At 40.6% G+C, this 22,038-nt stretch overlaps 1 protein-coding gene across 1 annotated transcript in view; it reads left to right on the plus strand.

Moving 5' to 3' along the window:
* Window positions 1-22,038, plus strand: part of CNTLN (centlein) — a 250,261-nt gene that overhangs the window by 101,461 nt on the left and 126,762 nt on the right. The window contains 2 exon segments of the mRNA XM_064140410.1: window positions 6,247-6,414; window positions 19,459-19,519. Coding sequence (XP_063996480.1) covers window positions 6,247-6,414; window positions 19,459-19,519 — 229 coding nt within the window.

Consider the following 22,038-nt stretch of genomic DNA (forward strand, 5'->3'; position numbering starts at 1 on the left):
CTGTCTCCTTCTAACTGATGCTTTTGGTATTGTGCAGTTAATGTTAGCATAGCTTTGTCCTGAAGAAGTTGAGGAGAAGCAGGAGTACACGTAAGGTTCTGCTATTAGTTCTGAAGCGCTTAGATATCCTTTCTTTTTACACCTGCTGTCTTTTCCCAGTTCAGGAAAGTCATGCAGAATAAAAATATGGTGGTGCAGGGGTGTATTTTCTCTGTATTGCTTGTTACTCTTCGTGATCTCTGACAACAGTGGCATTGAAAAGGTGGCATTGGATTCCCTTCCCCAGGTACAGGGTAGATGAATGGTTCTCTCAATGGCAGAGGTTTATGGCAAAGGTGATGCTTATGCTTCGTCTTGATTAGTACATCCAGAAAACGTCAGCTGTGTTGTACTTTGAAAAGGCATGTGAGTGTGACAGGAGTGAGAGATCTTTTTGTTAGAAATACATATTTTCTTGATTGTGGGTGTTTTGAGTTTATTTAGAATATATGTTTTGCATTTTAAATTTTGTTTCAGTATGAAAAAAGAAGTTTCTGTTATGACAAAATAGCATTGATAAAGTGATATAAACTGTGATTTTGCTAAGTGAAAGAAGAAACCACTGTTCTGTTTAAAAAGGCTTTGTAATGCATAGTTTGTAATCTAAGTTGCCTAAACTTGCTGCATAGGTAGACTGCAAAGAGGGTCAGCATGATGTGTGTACCAAAACAATTAATTGCCTTGTGGAAATTTTACTTTTAGAAATAGCATTCATAGTCGATTTTAGGAAATGACCGTATTAAGTTCTTTGTTGAAATGAGTTGCTGTTTCAGTTCAGAAGATCAAATGATAGTTTGGAGACAGAAACAAAAGCTGGTACTAGTTCTTGATATGTAACTTGTCTTTATTTTTCTGGGTTACAGATTTCTGATCTTTACTATGAAACTAGTCTATATTCTTCATATGGGACTTGGAAGTGGAATGGTTTCTGCAATCTTGAAACACAACATTGTGCTTTTTTCTGTTAATGAGAGGGTTTTTTAATGAAGGAGTCCAAATTATTGCTTGCTTTGGCCTTATTAATTTTCAATATTTATACTACTTCTTAGATTACAAATAAGAGTTCATATGTAAAGCTATAAAGTAAAAAGCCAAGAAAAGGTCACATTTCATTCTAAGGGTCTGATGAAATTCCACTTCATCTTTCATGCATATATTTTGAAGATTGCTCATATTTTGTGCAGGTGGAATAGAGGTCCTTATAATTTGTTTTTGGTGATTTTCTTTGCTCTTAAATGAAGATACCTTGAACATAAAAGTGTAGTAATGCAAAGTTAAATGAACAAGGATCTGAAACACAGAACTAGGGAGAGAAATTTCATTCTGCTTTCTGTCTTTGGAAGATCTTTCTTCATGTCTTAAAAATTCTTGTTTAAAATTTCTCTTGATATTTGAGTAAATAGTCTTCTAGGCTAGGAAATTAATATTTTTCAAAGAGTGGAAGATACATTAAATTTAACGGGAAAATGTACCCAGGTCACACAGGTCTTCTTAAACTGGAGTCCCTTGGTAATGGATCTCTTCAGGTCATATTTAGGTGTCATGGAGGCAGGGAATTGATGTGGCTGAGTCAGGAATTATAAAAAATATAACTATTTTATTTTCCTGAAACCCCACCCCAAACTATATACAAAACTAGTTTAGGTTTATTTACTGATTCAGTTTGATTGGGAATTTCTTCAAAAGGATGTTATGGACAAATTTAGAGATTTAGGAAGTCAGGAAATGGAAAAGGCTAAGCTATAAACTCAGCTTTACCTCACTTTCAATCAGGCTGAGCAGAGAATTAAGCAGATTTTACTAACAGTGGTTAGATAGGTATTCAGCACTGGTCCCTTGCTGGATTTCTCTGCAGAAGCAGCCTTCTGACACTGCAGGCAATATCCAATACTATATGTCCATGCAGCAGAAGCTCAAGGTGAGTGGCAAAACTGCTGAACTCAGAAGTGTCTCATGCACTTCTTCCATGAGTGGGATGATTGTGGAACAATGCTGCCTCCACAGTGTCAGGAGAGAGTCAAACTATTAGCATCTCCCCAGCTCGGGAGGCAGCCAGGAAGTCAGCTGATGATATAGTCCAAGAGTAACTGGTCTGGGTGCCACCAGCAGCTCTCTCAAAGGACTCGAGGGCTTGCCAAGCCTGCAAGTTTGTACAGAATGGTGCAAAAGTGGGGAGAATCATCCGAAAGGAGGGATGGTGTAAAATCAAGAGCCATACAAAAAGGTAAGAGCCATCCAAATCAGGGATGGTCCAAAATGGAAATCCTGTCACAGCAGGAACCTGTCATATTTGGCACTCTGTCAATTCGGGAGCTCTTTCAAGGCAGAAATCTTTTTCAAGGTGGGAACCTCTTCCCCTTCTCCCATGATCTGTCTATGCTTTTCTAGACAAAGTGTCCATTTATTATTTTATAGAGGGCACAAAAACCCAGCCTACCACCCGGCCGGTTTCAGCACGGGCTTCCACATGCGTCGGCACACGTGCAGAAAGGCACCTTTTGCTGTTCCTGCTTCAAGCCTGCAGGGTTGGGGGGGGAAGCAGTTCTCGTGCCTTCTTCTCCCCATTCAAACCTGGGGGGCAGGGGGAGAAGAAAGGAATTTGGAGTACTCCGGAACACTGGGTTCTTAGAATTCTTGAAACTGGAGAAACTCCAAATGCAGACTCAAAACTTCCAACGAATTCTGAGGATATCATAGACCCAAATTATATATGAGATCTCTACTGTTAACAGTGACCCACTGAATACTCTGAAGGTAAAAAACGTGGGTATTTTGGAGGTGTAAGTTGAGATTTAAGACTGGTTTGGTTGTATTTAGTTTTGTGATGAATATATGTAAGTAAGCATGTTTGTAAAGACTGTTGTAAGAGGTTTGTTAGAAACAGTGCCTCTACAGTATTTTAATTTGAAGCAATTATTGCTGCATGGTAATTTCTAGAGATCTCTTCTGGGAGAAGAAAAGAGTCGGAAAACCTCCCTATTAGTTAGTAGCAGAACTTCATTGCCATTGAGGAGCAAGGTTGAATATATTTTGTGGCTCTTGAATGGATTTATGTTGCAAAACACATTTCATTTTTGAAAGAAGAAGTTAAAAAGTACTGATACAGTAAGTAGTTACATTGCTTACTCAGCAACATTTAACAGTTGTGGGCTTTTTAAAGCAGTAGTAATATGAAGTAAAATATTTATAAGAGATTGAAGATATCGACTCCTTTACTAATATTACATATAGAAGTCTTTTTTTTTTTACACCCATTTGTGAAATCAGTGAGATAAAACAAGTTGGTAGATGTATTTCTTAATAAGAAAGAATAAAATTCAAGTAAAAGAAGTATATACCTGAAGTATAATTACATTTCCCATATCTGCTGCAATGATTTCTGTCTTCTAGATTTAGTTGGGTTATTTTTCCTTATTATATAGTGCTAACATTGTGATCAAATAAGCAAAAAGACCATTTTTCTTTTAAATATTCCTTTCAGTATATGTTTTCTCTCCTCATTTTTCTGTTTTCCTTTTTTTCCCTTTCTGTTAAGCTTTCTTTTAGTTATGAATTGAGCTTTTGCTGATCATAGGTGGAAATGACATCTGTTTGCTACTATGTATGGCCTAAATTATGCAAAATGAGCAACAGAAATTATTTAAGCAGTAATCAGCAAAAGCATGGTCAACTTTTACTCTCTGACAACTTCTCCATGCTTGTGTACTGTACAGCGAGTTGCACATTTTCTGAAATAAATGTTTGGTGTCTCTGACTTTGGATGTATTTGTAGAAACTGTGAATTTATATTTCACTTACAAAAAGCTAAGTATTCTTTGTAGACAGAGCTGGCTATCCCCATTCATCTGCTTCTATTAAATACTAAGCTTACTAGAGTGTTTGCTTGATTGAGTCTAATGAACTTTGCACCATCTTATTTCTTGATGGGCCTGAATTTGAAGATTTTTATTTGCTTAACCTTTTTTTCTGATGCTGCCTTTTCTGGTTTTTTTGTTGTTTTTTTTTTTGTCAGTGTGGTTGATTTGTTTTACTTGGGACACACTAGGAACTGAGATAATAGGACTTAAATGATTTCTTTATTGAAGTGAATACTTGTCCTAAGAATATGCTTACACATTTGCAAGCAAGTCATGTTGCCAGAACTTTGATAATTTGGGAAATTATTTCTAAAGTAAAAGTTTTAGTCTTGAGAAAATTGTCTCCTGGATCAAGTTTTGTTGACTGAAGACTTTACTGTTTCCTAGACGCTTGTAACTAATGTCAGAGCACTGTGGTGTAAGGGTTTTCGTCAGTTTGACTTAGTGCAATACAAAGTCATCTGGATCAGCTCAAGCTGTTTACATTGACTTTTTAGACTAACCTGCCCTTTGATTTATGCAGTTGATTAGGGAGGGGTTTGCACCATCCCTTCTTTCAGCAGTAGTGTTGGGGTGCCAATCTCCAGCTGCCTGGATGCATTGACCATCTGGGAATTATATTATCTTTGTCTCTCACAGCTGTTACAAGGTGAATCCCTATCATCAGCCTTAAAACAGTTGTGTAGGAGGCTAGAGCTAAAGCATCTCACTTTGTGAATGCCAGCAACTGCCCCAAAAGGCATATGCTGTTACACTTAGCTAACAATGGGGTTTTTTGCCTTGTGGTTCCAATGCAGTGAGGTGTGATGAAGGAGAATAAATAAAAATTCAGCTGACAAGGAGTCATTTATCAGCCCATGGTAATTTGACCACTCTTTGTCACATGTACACACATCAGTCTGCTCATGGGCAATGGTGATATAACTTAAAAATAGCTGGTATCAGTGAAAATGTGGTTTATCCTGAACAGATTTTGTTGACAGGGCCAAGTTGACTAGTATGCATCAGCGTAGTGGCTAAGAAATTACTGTGACACTGATAGGTGGAAGGGTCACGGTATTCAATGGCTTAATGAAATGCTGTTGACCACAACATTTCCACTGAATTTATGGACATAATAGATGCAAAGTGTATATTTAAGATCAACTTTTTAAAGGCATTCAACATAATATACAATTAGGTTTGTCTTTTGCTTTCTCATCTTTTATGTGCTGATGATACTTGCCAACTTGAAATGTCACCAGAAACAAGTCTCAGAGATAAAATATTTTTGTCAAGAAATTTTGACAGCATGTGAGATATAAGATACCATACTTGAATCGAGTTGCTGTGGATGAGAAATCTGTATATAACAACTGATAAGACTGTAAATTTGGATTTAGAAAATACAGTGGCAGCAGCATGAAAATGTTTAACTAACACTTTGGAGTCTGGTTTTGGTTGCAAATTCACAGATTTACACAAGCAGAATTTCATACACAGCTCTCATACGTTCCTGTAATACTACTAATGTGTTTCTCTAGGCAGCTCAATCTCAGAATCAGTTTGGTTGGAAGAGACCTTTAAGATCATGGAGTCCAACTCGTAACCCAGCACTGCCAGGTCACCATTACACCATGTCCCTCAGCACCACATCTTCATGGCTTTAAAACCACTCCATGGATAGGAACTTCCCCTCTGACCTTGTGCAGCCTAGGCCAGGCCTTGACAACTCTCACGGGGTAGAAATTGTTCCTCATGTCCAACCTAAACCTCCCCTGGGGCTACTTGAGGCTGTTTCCTCTTGTCCTATCACTTGTTCCTTGGGAGAAGAGGCCACCCCCAACTGGCTCCAACCTCCTTTCAGGGAGTTGTAGGGAGCAATGAGGTCTCCCCTTGGCCACCTTTTTCCTGAACAATTGCAGGTCCCTCACCCACTCCTCACAAAATCTGTGCTCTAGACCCTTCACCAGCTTCATTGCTCTTCTCTGGACCTGTTCCTGCACCTCAACTGGAGCGAGGGACCCAAAACTGAGCCCAGTACTCAAGGTGTGGCCTATCCCTGCCCTAGTCCTGAAGAACCTTTCTGCACTGCCTGAGTGTGGATGCTATTGGCACATACCAGTGTGGGGGCTGGGTTTGTTTCACCTTTAAACTCAGCATTTTCTGGCTGTCTGCACTCAAAGACCCAACTTTGAGTGGGTCAATCTGCCAATGACTCCTTACCAAATCTTCCATGTCATCTGTACAATAGCAAAAGACTTTAACAGTTAAAAAATACTCCAGAGTTTTGTCTAAATGGTTTGTTATGCTTCTGATTTCATGTCAAAAATGAGATATACCTGTAATATCAGTTTCTAGATATTTCTAGATATTTCAACAGCCTTATTCAAGTGAGCTAGAGTGTCTTGTTACAAGGCAAAAAATGAAATCAATTTTTTACAGGAAGAATTGATAAAAGCAAATCTTAGCAGAGCATAATTTATATGCTACAAATGCTCTGGAAAGCAACTATGTGAAAACTGGAAGAAAGCATGAGGCAGGATTGCCTTGTGCATTTATGCCTAAGTCAGGCTGGTAAAACCAAACAGTTTTGCTCAAGGGTCCAGATAATAATTTTAATACCTGTTGATGCTACTTATAATTCTGGGAGCTTGTTTGAATGGTTCTTGTGCTATCTGCCAAAGACTTGTTAAAATAGCTGTTGGGAGTAGAAAGCTTTGCCTTGTTAAATGCTAAATAAGGAATTCTTAATTAAATGAAATATTTGAAGGATAAATTCTTTATAGGTTTGTTAAAATGAATATTTATCAGGTATTCTGTGGTGTTTACCAGAATGACCATATTTACCTGGAAGGAAAATGAGCAAAATAAAAATTGAATGATGGTTATTATTATGATTCTTTAAATGAAAAAGTATTTTATTTTTCTAATTCTTGATTTTTAAACTACAATGTAGTATTTTTTCAATGAGGAATGACAACACTCGCATTTTGAATTTTATGCTTCTGATGTTTTATTGTTCTTTGTAGTGCTGAACTGCCTCTTCTGTGTTAACATGCTGTTAAATTTATCTAACAGTTACAAGTCATTATGCTTTTCAATGTTCTCAGCTTCTTCTTCATCTGTTTTTACTTGTTGTGACTGTATAGCATCTGGAAACTTGGAATAGGTTTCTGTGGCAAGGAAGCAAATATGAATGTGGTTCTATGTGACATAAATGATCTGCAAGGATAGATGATCATGTTCTGCTTACTTACAAATTTCCTGGTTTTACACATTTAGTATCTCATATTTCCTTTGAAAACTCTGTGGCTTGTTCTTTCTCAATATCCTACTCTGTACAAGAGGAAAGCAAATATCGCTCTCAAATTCAGCAAGAAGGAGGACCCAAGTAATTACAGGCTGGTCAACCTCACCTCCATCCCTGGAAAGGTGATGGGAAAACTCATTCTGGAGGTCATCTCTAAGCACATGAGGAGAATAATGTTGTCAGGAATAGTTAACATGGATTCACAAAGGGGAAACTATGGTTGACCAACCTGGTGACTTTCTGTGATGGTGTGGCCAACTGGGTAGATGAGGGCATAGCACTGGATATTGTCTACCTTGATAGGGCTTTTGACAGTGTCTTTTGTAACATTCTCTTAGATAAGCTTAGAAGTGTAGGCTAGATGAGTGGATAGTGTGATGGCTTGAGAACTAGCTGAATGACAGAGCTCAGAGATCTGTGATCAACAATGCAGAGTCTAATTAGAAGCATGTGGTCAGTGGTGTTACCCAGGGGTCAGTACTGGCACCAGTCTTGTTCAACATGTTTGTCAATGGTCTGCGCTCTCGGCCAATTTGCCGAAGATACAAAACCAGGAGGAGACTCTGGCACACCATCAGGCTGTGCTGCCATTCATCCAGATCTGGTGTCTTGGTCAGGAAGTTGGGAAAGAAACTTGGTTCTTTTTGAATGTTCCCCTGACTGAAATTAAGGTACAATATATCTATATATAGGATATATAAGGCACAATATATCCATATGTCAGGAGTGAATTGAACAATAAAGTAAATGAAACAGAGCAAGGGAAAAAAGGGAGAGGGAGAGAGAGAGAATAAATTGGTGAAAGAGAGAGAGGGAAAGAAAAATTATATTACCACCCCAAAGGTGCCTATCTGTCTTCTGCCAGAAGAAGGGAGAGAGAGAGATGCCCCAGGGTTCCTTTTTGGCTTGTTCTGTTCTTGGCTGAAGGAGAGGAGATGAAGAGGGGCACGAACAAGTTCTGAGGAGCCCTCTGTAAAAGGACTTGGTGGTGCTGATGGACAAGAAGCTGGACAGAAGCAGTGTGCACTTACAGGCTAGAAGGCCAATTGCATTCTAGGCTACATCAAAAGCAGTGTGATTAGCAGATTGAATGAGAGAGTCTGACATTTTGCTCTGGTAGGACCTCACCTAGAGTATTGTGTCCAGGTCTGGAGCCCTCAAGGAAGAACATGAACTTGATGGAGAAGGTCCAGAGGAGTGCCACAAAAATTGTAAGGGGTTGGAGTGCCTCTGGTGCAAGGACAGGCTGAAGGAGTTGGGATTGTTCAGGTTAGAGAAGAGAAGTCTCTGGGGAGACCTAATAATGACTTTCCAGTACCTGAAAGAGGCCGACCACAAGGCTGGAGAGAGACTGTTTGAAAAGGCCTATGGTGATAGGAGGAAAGCCAATGGCTTCAAACCTGGACCTGGGCAAAGCCTTTGACACTGTCCCGCACTACATCCTGGTCTCCAAGCTGGTGAGACATGGGTTTGATGGGTGGACCACTAGGTGGATAAAGATCTCGCTTGATGGCTGCACCCAAAGAGTGACTGTCAACGAGTCCATGTCCAAGTGGAGGCCAGTGACAAGTGGAGTCTCTCAGGGATCAGTCCTGGAACCAATCTTGTTTCACATCTTTGTTGATGACATGGACAGAGGCATCGAGTGCACCCTCAGCAAGTTTGCTGACAACACCAAGCTGTGTGGTGCAGCAGACATGCTGGAGGGCAGGGATGCCATCCAGAGGAATTTGGACAGGCTGGAGAGGTGGCCACAAGCCAACCTAATCAGGTTCAACAAGACCAAGTGCAGGGTCCTGCATCTGGATCAGGGGTATCCCAAGCACAGATACAGGCTGGGCAGTGACTGGCTGGAGGACAGCCCCGAGGAGAGGGGCTTGGGGTTGCTGGTGGATGAGAAGCTCAACATGAGCCAGCAGTGTGCACTTGCAGCCTGGAGGGCCAACCAGATCCTGGGCTGCATCAGGAGAAGTGTGGCCAGCAGGTCAAGGGAGGTGATTGTCCCCCTTTACTCTGCTCTGGTGAGACCCAACCTGGAGTACGGTGTCCAGTTCTGGAGCTCCTGGGATAAGAGGGATGTGGACATGCTGGAGCGTGTCCAAAGAATGGCCACGAGGATGATCAGAGGGCTGGAGCACCTCTCCTATGAGGACAGACTGAGGGAGTTGGGGCTGTTCAGTCTGGAGAAGAGAAGGCTCCGTGATCTTCTTGTGGCCTTTCAGTATCTGAAGGGGGCCTACAAAAAAGCTGGGGAAGGACTTTTCAGGATATTAGGGAGTGACAGGACTAGGGGGAATGGATGGAAGCTGGAGATGTGTAGGTTCAGACTGGACGTGAGGAGGAAGCTCTTCAGAATGAGATTGGTGGGAGGCTGGAATGGGTTGCCCAGGGAGGTGGTTGAGGCACCATGCCTGGAGGTGTTTAAGGCCAGGCTGGATGGGGCTCTGGACAGCCTGTCGTGGAGGGGTTTTCTCTGTTCCTCCTCTGTTAGGGGGAGGTGAGAAATTAATTTGAGGTGGTTTTGATTTTTTATAAAATTATTTATTAAAATTAATATTTACAAATTTGTACCACCCCCAACCACTATGAAATCCAGGTTCATATGCAAAGTTATGAAAATAGCTTTGGGATATATTTACAGGGATTGGTTATTAAATGGAAATATCAAATTATTAACAACTGTAGACAGAGAGAAATTCCCTTAGGCTTAATGCCTCTTAACAACTCTAGTGTTTGCCCAGCAAGGGCTGAAACTGTGTGCTCTTCAGATAGAGATAACTTATATTACAAAGGTCTTAAAGCTTACTTAGATGTGTTGCTCTTGAATATTAATCATTAATCACCCTCCCAGGATTCAGTTACACCGTGGTGGAGCTGGTATCTGTCCCGGCTTGCAGGGGAATGAGTGTTCCCAGTCTCTGGGGTAAATAGGGTTTCTCTAACCTTCTCTCCTGGGGTGAAGTAGTCTCTGCCTTGGAGCTGTTGCTTCTTCTGGATGCTGTGTGAGTCCAGGGATGATCAGCTGGCAGGATTTTCCCCGGTGCAGGAGAAGGATCTGTCCGTGTAGCTTCTGACACAGTCTCACAGCTATCAGGCTGTGTTTGCAGGTTTGCAGACAGTCTGAGGGTCTGCTGAGCCTGGATCTTTCCAGATTTACAGAATAACTGGCAAGTAGTATTTACACCGGGCTAGCAGGGTCTATGCTGTGCTGCAGGGAGACGAACTCCGTAGATAAATCAAGATAGCTCTAGACTTAGGCAGGGGGTTCTTGGCTCCCCATATATGTATGGTGCAGGCATGAATGTGCTCTGCTTCTCAATGGATTCGCAGATAGCTTGACTGCGCCTTGAGATCAATGCATGAGGTCTGAGCCTATGTAATGCTTGCAAGTGAGTAAGGCCTGATCCTGTGTCTAGGTCATGCAAGCAGGTCAGGGCAGCAGGGTGCTGCTGTGGATCAGAGCTGAGTCTGCATGCTCCAAGCTTCTGAACGGTTTGAACCTCTGGACCGTCTGACTGCATGATGCTGCTGTGCACCCCTCTTTATAGGCTCTGGCTGAGATTCATGGCTCGTTGGACATCTAAAATGACCAATCAAGCTGGCCGTAAGCCAAACCTTGCCCCAATAGGCAATAGAGACATGTCTGGACCTCCCAAAGGAGATTACCTGGGCGGACCCCGGGATACAGAGGCTGGGTGTGTGTGGGTTACACAACCTGTTTACTGCCTCGTGGGTCCTGGCAGAAAAACGTGCCCAGGCATGTAGAGGCATAGAAAAGCCTCAGTTTTGGGGATGCTGCCCCTCCACCACACAGCCTGATCTAGGGTAGGATGTCCCTGCCCATGGCAGGGGAGTTGGAACTAGATGATCCCTGTGGTCCCTTCCAACCCAGACTGATTCTATGATTCTAAGAGTAGATTTAGATTGAATGTTAGGAACAAGTTCTTTGCCATGACAAACTCAAACATGGGATGTTTCACTTGAACTTAAAGGGAAACTTCCATGCTTGGAGGGTGTTGGAGCACTGGAACATGCTGCCCAGAGAGATTGTGGAGTCTACTGGGGAGAACTTCAGAATCTGCCAGGACATGTTTCTATGCAACCTGATGTAGGCAAACCTGCTTTAGCAGGTGGTTTGGGCTAGATGAACTCCAGAGGTCCCTTCCAACAATTCTGGGATTCTGTGATTCTGAGAGTGAGTGAGCAGTTTGGTAGATGTCTAACCCTTTGCTAAGGTTAACACAGGATATCATTTGTTGTTTCCTCAGGATTATGTAAATGAGAGCACTGCGTTCATCATGAACTGTGTAAGGAATAGAGCAATTAGAGCCTCTGGTGTGAAGCTAAATACAGACTTTTAAAAGAAAATCTTTTCCTCTTCTGCTGTGTAGAGCCTAGACATGGTCTTTCAATACTCAGGGTTGTTTGACATGTTCATTTTTTCAAATGTGCATGCAGTTTTTGTTAAAACTTTTGAGAACTAAATTGACATGCTACAAATCCATCGTATTAAGGCAAGACAGTAAGGAAAATTATAGAAACAGTCTGGCTTTAGGATCAGAAATATATATATAAATAAAAAATGAAAGGTAATACTATCTTTACTGACTTTCCCTTGCAATGAAAACTACCTTCCCTTCACCTTGTTGTTTAGTCTTTTATGCTAAAAGTATTAATGACAGAAATTATTAGCACGTGATTTTGCAGGAAGAATATGTTGGATGTACAGTTCTTGGTTTGCTGTGGTGGTCCTTCTGGTTATACAAAGACTGTTGTGTTAACCCTTCACCCGCAGCTTATGTGCATTCCTAGGACACAAAGAACAAGTAAGCAGGGAATCACTTTTGATCAGAATGACACTTGCTTTGATTACATTCTGCTCTAAATAGCCAAACATTTTGAAAGAAGAAATAATTGGAAAGATGATAAAGTCTTTGACAAAGTAGAAGCTTGCCACTAGTGTGGTAAGTTGAGACATGACCACAGGACTGTATGCTTCCACCTATGATTCTATGTTTGGCTCTGCAGAATACAATGAGGTACATTTCATAGAATTGTATAATAGAATCATAGAATCAACCAGGTTGGAAGAGACCTCCAAGATCATCCAGTCCAACCTAGCACCCAGCCCTAGCCAGTCATCTAGACCATGGCACTAAATGCCTCATCCAATCTTTTCATGAACACCTCCAGGGATGGCGACTCCACCACCTCTTTAGGTGGTGCCATTGGAATAGGGCAGCCTATTCCAATGGCAAATCACTCTCTCTGTCAAGAACTTCCTCCTAACATCCAGGCTATACTTCCCCCGGCACCACTTGAGACTGTGTCCCCTTGTTCTGTTGCTGGTTGCTTGGGAGAAGAGACCAACCCCCACCTGGCTACAACCTCCCTTTAGGTAGTTGTAGACAGCAATGAAGTCACGCCTGAGCCTCCTCTTCTCCAGGCTAAACAAGCCCAGCTTCCTCAGCCTTTCCTCATAGGCCTTGTGTCCCAGGCTTTATACACACATATATATACACATATATATGTATAGGCTGTTGGTTTCTTGTGAGTTGCAGAAACTCAAATCCCTACAGTCGTAGCTACAGTCATAGCGAGTAATAGAAAAACTGATGCTGCCAGAAAGATGATGGCAATGGTTAAAAGCTTTGTTAAATGTGCATGTGTGGTGTCACTTTTCTTGATGTTGTTAGATGTGTACTTAGAGGCATTCTCTGTGAGGAATGGTACAGCTGAGTACTGTTTTGTACAAACACTTAATGGACAGTTCCTTGATCTTCTAGAGCTCTTTCTGGAGCTTAAACTTAGTAACCTTGTGGACCTAATTAAACTCCTGCCATGCCTCTACTAGCTTATTTAGTTACACAACCTTTGTGGGTTTTTGTAGCTAAGTTTCTTGATTGTATGGTGCATAGCAGTGGAACCAGCTACCCAGGGAGGTTGTGGAGTCTCCTTCTCTGGAGATATTCAAGAACTGTTTGGATGCATTCCAGTGTGATCTGGGATAGGTGATCCTGCTCTGGCAGGAGGGCTAGACCAGATGGTCTTTTGGGGTCCATTGCAGCCCCGGACATTCTATGATTCTATGATTTGATGATTCTGTAGATTATTGCCTTTTATTCTTATAGTGTCATATAATTGTTCTATATTCTGTGATATCAAGATATTAAAAGACATGAGTTAACTTTCAGTGCTGGTAAAGTTCTTGTTGAAACATAATGAATCAAGAATTTGCCATTTTTCCTTTCCAGAAGACCTCATCTGTAACTTGTCAGCCACTGGTTCTGTTTCAACAATCTTTCCATTTCTTCAACTAATAAAAAACATAATTATTTTGGCCCACTATCTTCAGGAATGAATCATGGCAGACACTAATCTGATCTGTATATGCAGAAAAATTCTCTACAATGTTCCAGTAAGAGTTCAGGCTTTCCATGTTTGCTTTTTATTCTTGACTTGTTTTAACACAAAACTATTGAATTCAAAGGCAGAACAATTACAGAACTGCTATAGTTGTAAAAGACAAACCGTCAAGTCCAAACATTATCTAACCCTATCAGGACCACTGCTACATCATATCCTTGGACACTTCTAAATGTATCTGGGGTGGCAATTTCAACCACTTCCCTGGGCAGCCTGTTCCAGTCTTTGGTAACCCTTTTGGTGTAGAAGTTTTTCCTAATGTCTAACCCAAACCTCCCCTGGTGTAACGCAATGGCATTTCCTCTTGTCCTGTCTGTTGTAAATTGTGAGAAGAGACCAGCACTCACCTCACCACAAAATGCCCTTCAAGTAGTTGTAGAGAGCAATAAGGTCTCAACTCAGACTCCTTTTCTTGAGACTAAACAACCCCAGCTCCCTCAGCTGCTCCTCATGAGACATATTCTCCTGGCCCTTCACCAGCTTCATTGTCCTTCTCTGGACCCACTACAGCAGCTCAGTGTCTCTCTTATACCACAATGCCTGAAACTGAGCAGTGTTGAGTACAGGGGGACAATCACCTCCCTAGTCCTGCTGCCTGTGCTGTTCGTGATACAGGCCAGGATGCCGTTGGTCTTCTGGGCCACTTGAGCACATTGCTGGTTCATATTTAGCTGGTTGTTAGTCAACACCCCCAGATCCCTTGCTTCTGAGCAGCTTTCCAGACACTCAACCCCAAGCCTGTGCATTGCATGGGGTTCTTCTGGCCCAAGTGGAGGACCTGGTAATTGGCCATATATCTGGCCTCCGTCCATTGATCCAGTCTGACCAGGCTCCTTTGCAGAGCCCTCCAACAGATTAACACTCCTACCCAACTTTGTATTGTCTGCAAAATGGCTGAGGGTGCTCTTAATCTTCTTGTGAGGTTCATTTGTAAATATACTAAACAGGAGTGGCCCAAACACTGAGCTCTGGTGAATGCCAACTGGCTACCGCCCAGAATTAACTCTCTGTGCCCAGGCATCTAGCCAGTGTTTGGTCCAGCAGAGTGTATGCCTGTCCAGGCCTATGGCAGACAGTTTTGTTGTAAGTATGCTGTGGGACACTGTGGTGGAGGGGCCGCAGCCCCAAAACTGAGGCTTCTCTATGCCTCTACATGTCTGGACATGTTTTTCTGCCAGGGACCCATGGCAGTGAACAGGTTGTGTAACACACACACACCCAGACCGTGTACCCCTGCGGTCCGCCCAGGTAATCCCCTATTGGGAGGGTCCAGGCAAACAGCTGCTGCCCATTAAGGTAAGGTTTGGGCTTACTGCCAACCTGATTGGTCACTTTGGATGGCCAAATGAGCCATGAATCTCGGCTCGATATCTATAAAGAGAGGTGCAAAGGAGCACCACGTGTTCAGAAGTTCAGACTTAGAGGTTCAGACCCAGCTCTCTGATCCATATAGCAGCATCCTGCTGCCCTGACCTGCTTGCATGGCCTAGACACAGAGTCAGGCCTCACTCTCTTGCAAACATCACTGAGGCACAGACCTCTTTAATTGATTTCAAGGTGCAGTTAAGCTGTCTGCGAACCCTTTGAGAAGCAGAGCGCATGCACGCCTGCATTGCATACATATCTGGGGAGCTGAGAGCGCCCTGCCTAAGCCTAGAGCAGCTGTACATGCTGGCTTGCTATCCTGCATTTATTTGCGGAGCTCAAGTCTCCCTGCTTGCACGGTACACTGCTTGCCAGCTGTCCTGTAAGCTTGGAAAATTCTAGGCCCAGCAGACCTCTCAGACTGCCTGGTAACCTACAAACACAGCCTGCCAGGTGTGAGACAAATCCTCCTCCTGCACCTGGAAATCCTGCCAGCTGATTGTCCCTGGACACGGCATCCAGAAGAAGCAGCAGCACCGAGGCAGAGACCACACCAGGAGAGAAGGTCAGAGAAATCCTGTTTACCCCAGAGACTGGGAACACTTTTCATTCTCCTGCAAGCTGGGACAGATTCCAGCTTCACCAAGACCCAAATACTGGGCACACACTGTGGCACAATCGCAGGAGGGTGATTAATGATTAATACTTAAGAGCAACACATTTAAGCAAGCTTTAATTCCTTTGTAGAATAAGTTATCTCTGTCTTAAGAGCAGACACAGTTTCATCCCTTGCTGGGCAAACAGTATAGTTGTTAAGAGGCTTTAAGCCTAAGGGAATCTTTCTCTCTGTCTATAGTTGTTGATAATTTGATATTTCCATTCAATAATCCAATCCCTGTAAATATATCCCAACTGTTTTCATAATCTTGCACATAGAACTTGATTACATAGTGGTTGGGGGTGGTACAAATTTGTAAATATTAATTTTAATAAATAATTTTATAAAAAATTAATATGGCCTCAAATTAATTTCTCACCTCCCCTAACAGAGAAGGAATAAGAGAAATCCCCTCCACCACAGACACAGTATCAGCTGCTCTACTGAAGTCCAGATGAACAACGTCCACAGCCTTTCTGTGCCTACCACACAGGTCACCTCGTCAGAGAAGGACATGAGATTCTTTAAGCAAGACCTGCCCTTCATGAACACATGCTGCCCAGGCCTGGTTGCCTGACCATCCCCTAAACGGTGTGCCATGTGGCACTCAGAATGATTTGTTTCACAGCCTTCCCTGGTAGCGTGATCAGTACCAGCGTGATGGGCCTGCTACCCTGCAAACAAGCAGCCCTGCTATGAAAGTCTGAGGTAAAGAAGGCATTATGGACCTCAGACTTTCCTTCATCCTTAGTCACTGTCTTTCCCTCCGCATCTAATAAAGGATGAAGATTCTTCTTAGTTATCCACAGTGCATAGCACTAACTGAAGGCTGTTTAGAGACATCTTTTCTTTTCCTGCTTCCTGTGCCTCCATTAACAGTGCAGTGAAGTTGTATCTTACTCACTTACCAACTATGTCTTTACATTAAGTCTTCTGTGATAATGTTTCATATCTATTAATATTACAAAGTGTGTTTGTTTGTGGTTTTCTGCTATTTGACTTACCCTTTTGTAAACATGTTTTATGATCATTTGATGAAAACTCTTCCATTGTTACCCTTTACTGACTTGGATTATCATTCTTTGCTCATGAAACTGAACTTCTTAGGAAACGTTTAGAACATTAGAATTTAAGTATATATTTTATGTAGGTATATCTATATTTACTATAAAATATTGGAGCTGAATTAAAAATTAAGTGCTTAAACCTACTAGCAGCAGTAGGAGCAAACTTTGCAGTTGTGAGAACGGTATTGCAGATGTCAGTTTCCAAATTGCAGCAGCCCCAGGCAATCAAATTACAGGATATTTTACTACACAGTCTTTTATGTCTTGATAGGAAAATTAAACTGCCTTATTAGCAAAGATTGCCTTTGAACCAACTATGTGCGACTGTAAAGCCTAGACCCACCTCCTTATCCTTCCACACCTCTACTATGATTGTTAAACAGATAAAAAACAAATGCAAACATACTGTTCAAAAATATTCAATTATTCAATTGAAAAGTCAGTATTCAATCAATAGAATATTTCTTAATGCACATCACCACACTCACATGTTCTCACAGGGAATTATTTCCATGTCCATGAATAGCAGTTTGTTTTGGTTTTGCTTTGTTTATTATTGCTTTTCCCAGGTCATGGCTGTGGTGAAAAAGATTTACTTCTCAATCCCTGCTAGCTGTGTGTAAAGTCTGTGTATGTATGAAACAACTTTGTTATGTGCTCATTGTATCTGATCACCTTTGATTAAAGCAGCAAGATAGGAATTTTACAGTATCCTTTATTTTTTACCTTTTTTCATAGAATCATAGAATCAATCAGGGCTGGAAGGGACCACAAGGATCATCTGAGTGGCATGAAAGAATAAACAAATAAAACCCCAAACCTCAAACCAACCAACCAACCAACCAATCAACCAGCCAACCAAAAAACCCTATCCAAACTAACATATGGGAGGAATCTCCATTCAGTTATTCTCAGCAGTGTGATATTGGTTGGTTCACTTGTTTTCCTTTGTTATCCTTCCCTTTGGCAAGAAGTAGTCTGATTTTTTTATTCCTGATTTAGGAAAAACATGTATTTCCCAAGTATTTTGTATACAAACATTAACTTCAATGAGGAAACATTTATTGAAAAATAATGTGTTCTGGACTTGCATGAAAAATTTGTATGAATATACGATGCTTAGGAAGTGTGGAAGATGGGAGGCTTGTTTAGGGCCTTTGTTTTATTGAAGAAATCTGGGACTTTGAAAATTTTGGTATGTTGATCTTGGGATGTTCTGCTTCACACATCTGAAAGGGAACAATTTGTTTTTATGCAGTCATGAAATCTCTACTGATTAATATCAACATCTCTTAACTGAGGTAAACATTCAGATATATCTAGCAGAATTATTAGAATAAAAGTAAGTCAGTAATCTTACTATTTGAAAGAGATCTACTCTTAGTAAATACAATGTTATACTGACAATATAAACCAATAAATTTGAAAATACTGTTTTAAATGTTCATTAACACTTTCTCTTAGTTTCTTCTGTTATATAAAGGAACTGGCAAGAATATGTAAAATATTTACATTTGTCACTCACATTTTAGATAGAGTGAGATTCTTCCCATATGTTAGTTTGGATAGGGTTTGTTGGTTGGTTGGTTTGAGGTTTGGGATTTTATTTGTTAATTTTTTAGTGCCACTCAGGCGCATTTGGGAAGAAAATGAAACCTGAGTTTAAGTGATTAAAAACCAACGTGGTAGTATTTAAGTTCTTAAATATGTTGTATTATTTGGCAATTATTTTTTCCTCCATTTTGGGAACTCGTATGGTTTGAATTGAAAGTGTGGCATATAGTGTCTTGCAAAACATGTAATACTGGAAGGTAATTGTCAAAACCAAAAATGCCAGTTGCTAGTTGAGGTTCTCTTTAAGTTAATTTGATCTAATAAAATGTTGAAGTATATAATATTCAAGAAGACTTTATTCTGAATTTATTATGTTGTAAATCAGTTATTTCACAGTGAATACGGCAGTGTGCAACAACAGTAGTCACAATCATAATATTTTGACTTTGTGTTTCTATAATAGCATTTTACTTTATTGCGTGTGTTAGTATCTCTCTGCCCTTAACCAAAGTTATTCAGAAAATCAGAAAGTCTAATTTGATGAGGTCTGTCTTCCTTTGCCATAAGGACATATGACATAGAATGAACAAGAAAGCTGTCCAGTTTAAGTGTTACTTTTGCATATTCTTTCTCCAGATTGCTATATGAAGCTGCACATAATATAAACACATATTCTTGTCTCTAGTTAGTCACATTATAGTTAATGACCATATGGTCATTATAGTATAAGATCTACTGTCTGTTGTATTTATATTCCTCAAGCATATTGTTCCTTCAACTTCACAGTGTGTTAAACTATTTCAAAGGGAAAAAAATCCTTTCCCTCTTGTTTCTGGTTGTCCTATCAAGTGTAACCTTGGACCCTTATAGAGCAATTAGACCAGCCTCTATCCCCTCCTTTGTAATGAGGTTTCTTGCATTTCTGAGTCTATAACCCTTTAGTCTTCCCTAATGGGACATCATTATTCTGAAAGAAACAATGTAAATGTAAATGAATATTCTCATTAACGAGTCACAGAGAAACCTTTAGTGGTAGCGCTGTGGTAATTCTGCTTGTTATTTCTCTGGTATTCCATGCAGATTTTTTTTTTTTTTTATAATTCATTATTAGTATTCAAAATTACTTCTTCTTTAATTCTGCATGTCTTTCATAATCCAGTGTTCCAACTAGTTCAACCATGTCCTTGTTTTATTCTCCAGAAACCACCTGTGAAACGTTCAAGGTCTCTGTCCCCAAAGAGCTCTTTTAGAGAGTCAGAGGAGCTAAGGAAGCTTAAAATAGCTGAAAGAAAGATAGAAAATTTAGAGAAGAAGCTATAGCTAAAGGTGAACATTAATTAAAACAAAGAAACTTCAAGCTATAAGCTTTCATAGGTAAAGATATAGCAAAATAAACACACATTTTAAAAAATGCAAAATGCACACATTGTCTTGGACTCTAAGTATGTTAGCATAAGAAAGCACTCTCCATTAATTTGCTTTTTTACTTTACTGCTAGGAATCTTGTGTTGGAACTCTTACTGTCCTATGTAAGCATAATTCAAGCTGCCATCATTAATACCTGCTTGTTAAAAACATTTTCAAAACTTGTGTCTGAGGATATATATTGTGAGAAATTTATGTATTTGTATAGGAATAAAGTGAAGCAGAAAATACAAAGAAATTTATTTGGATTGGGTTTGTTTGTTTGTTTTCTGCTACAGTGAAGCCAGTATTTTAAAATGCTGATTGATCAGTTACTTGGAAGAGATTTACCTCTTGTACTCTTAGGAATCTGTGCTGGTTTGAGGCTAATTGGAATATTTAGATCATTGGTTGTGAAAAGAAAATAATGATGATGTCTATATAATTCATTGGTGTGCTGAGAGGGAAACATAAACAGTGCTTTCTCACTGTGTCCTGGGACGTTGCCCTGTTCCTTTGTCTAGTTTGTGTTGTTCCATCTTATCACTTCCTTTTTAACCCTGATCTGCTTTGATATCTCACCTCTAATCTCAGCAATTAACACGTAAGCCTTTGCTGGCTGCTGCTGGCTTCTGCTGGCTTCTGCTTTGTTTATTTTCATCCATCTGTGATAGAGGGGGGAAAGAACAGAGAGGAGGTTGACTTTGAGCTCTTCTGGGCAGTTTTCTGTGTCCAGAAGGGAGTTTGGATTTCTGTATGATTCTAATAATTGTAAATATTTGTAAATATTTCTTTATATTGTGTACTTGCAAATTTTGACATGATGTAAATATAATTTGGGAAATTTCAAATAGTGGGGGGGGAAAGTTCCTAATGCACTACAGAGTTACAACTCAAAAGTTGTTCTAGAAAAAGCTGTAAAATTAAAAATCAACACAATGAACGATCTCCTGCTGCTGCCTTGGCAGAAAACCTTAACTGCACCTATATTATAATTTCCCCTTTTGTCCCTGTTTTGTAGATTTTAGTTAGGGGGGTTTGTACTTCAAAAATGGTACCTTTTGAGTGACCTGTTAGTTTCCAATTACAACTCAGAAAGAACAACCCAAACACCAAGAGGTATTATTAAAAACATACCAATCTCTACTCTTTCTTTTTCTTTTCCCCTTTTCCCTCTTTTTTCTTTTCTTTTTCCTTCCTCCCTTTTTAATTTTTTTTCTTACTTTTCTCTTTTACTTTTTTTCTTTACTGTATTGCAAGTCTGAGACCTCTATTTATCACAGCTCTAATCCTTGAGGTATTTAAGGGCTAAATCTTACATCTTTAGGTTTCTTTAGAAAAATATTTGTCTTCTTTTGAAGAATGTTTTAACTGATTGAAAAGAAGAAAGAAGCTGTAGAGGCCCTGGTCAATATGTTAAACACTGTTGTAGCACAACTTTCAGAATTCAATGAAGCTATGCTAACATGACAGTGAAGTCAGCTGTCATAGCATTAACATCAGAATAATTCTATTGATATGGTATGATTGTCCTCTCAGGCATTGCTTACAGCAAAGATTAGTGAAACTGAGACTTGCATTATTGCCTCCTCAAGCAAAGAGTTGACACAGATTATTTGAAATATACTTAATCAATAAACATGCTACTGCTGAATGTCACAGAATCACAGAATGCTAAGGGTTCGAAGTGACTTCAAAAGATCACCCAGTCCACCTCCCCTGACAGAGCAGGATCACCTATATCAGACCACACTGGAATACATCCAAGAATGCCTTGAATATCTCCAGAGGGGGAAACTCCACAACCACCTTAGGCAGCCTGTTCCAGTGTTCTATCAACTTAACTATGAAAAGATTTTTCTTCATGTTTACGTGGAGCTTCCTATGTCTCAACTTCCACCTGTTTTCCCTTGTCCTCTCAATGGGCATAACCAAGAAGAGCCTGGATCCCTCTTCTTGGCACTCTCCCTTTACATATTTATAAACATTTATGAGGTCACCACTCAGTCTGCTCCTCTCCAAGCAGCAGAGCCCCAGCTCCCTCAGTCTCTCCTTGTAAGAGAGATGTTTCACTCCCTTGATCATTTTTGTGGTTCTGTGAGGAACTTTCTCAAGCAGTCCCTTGACCTTGAACTGAGTGGCCCACAACCAGACACAATATTCCAGATGAGACCTCACCAGAGCAGAGGGGGAGGAGAACCTCTCTAATGTACCCCAGAATTGCATTGACTTTCTTGGCCACAGGAGCACATTGCTGGCTTATGGTCAACCTTCCATCCACTAGGACCTCCAGGTCCTTTATCCTTCACTGGTCTTTCAACAGGTCAGTCCTCAACCTATACTGATACCTGAGGCTATTGTGTCCTGAAGATTAAA

The sequence above is a fragment of the Pogoniulus pusillus genome, chromosome Z (assembly GCF_015220805.1).
Source record: "Pogoniulus pusillus isolate bPogPus1 chromosome Z, bPogPus1.pri, whole genome shotgun sequence".
Taxonomy (NCBI): Eukaryota; Metazoa; Chordata; class Aves; order Piciformes; family Lybiidae; genus Pogoniulus; species Pogoniulus pusillus.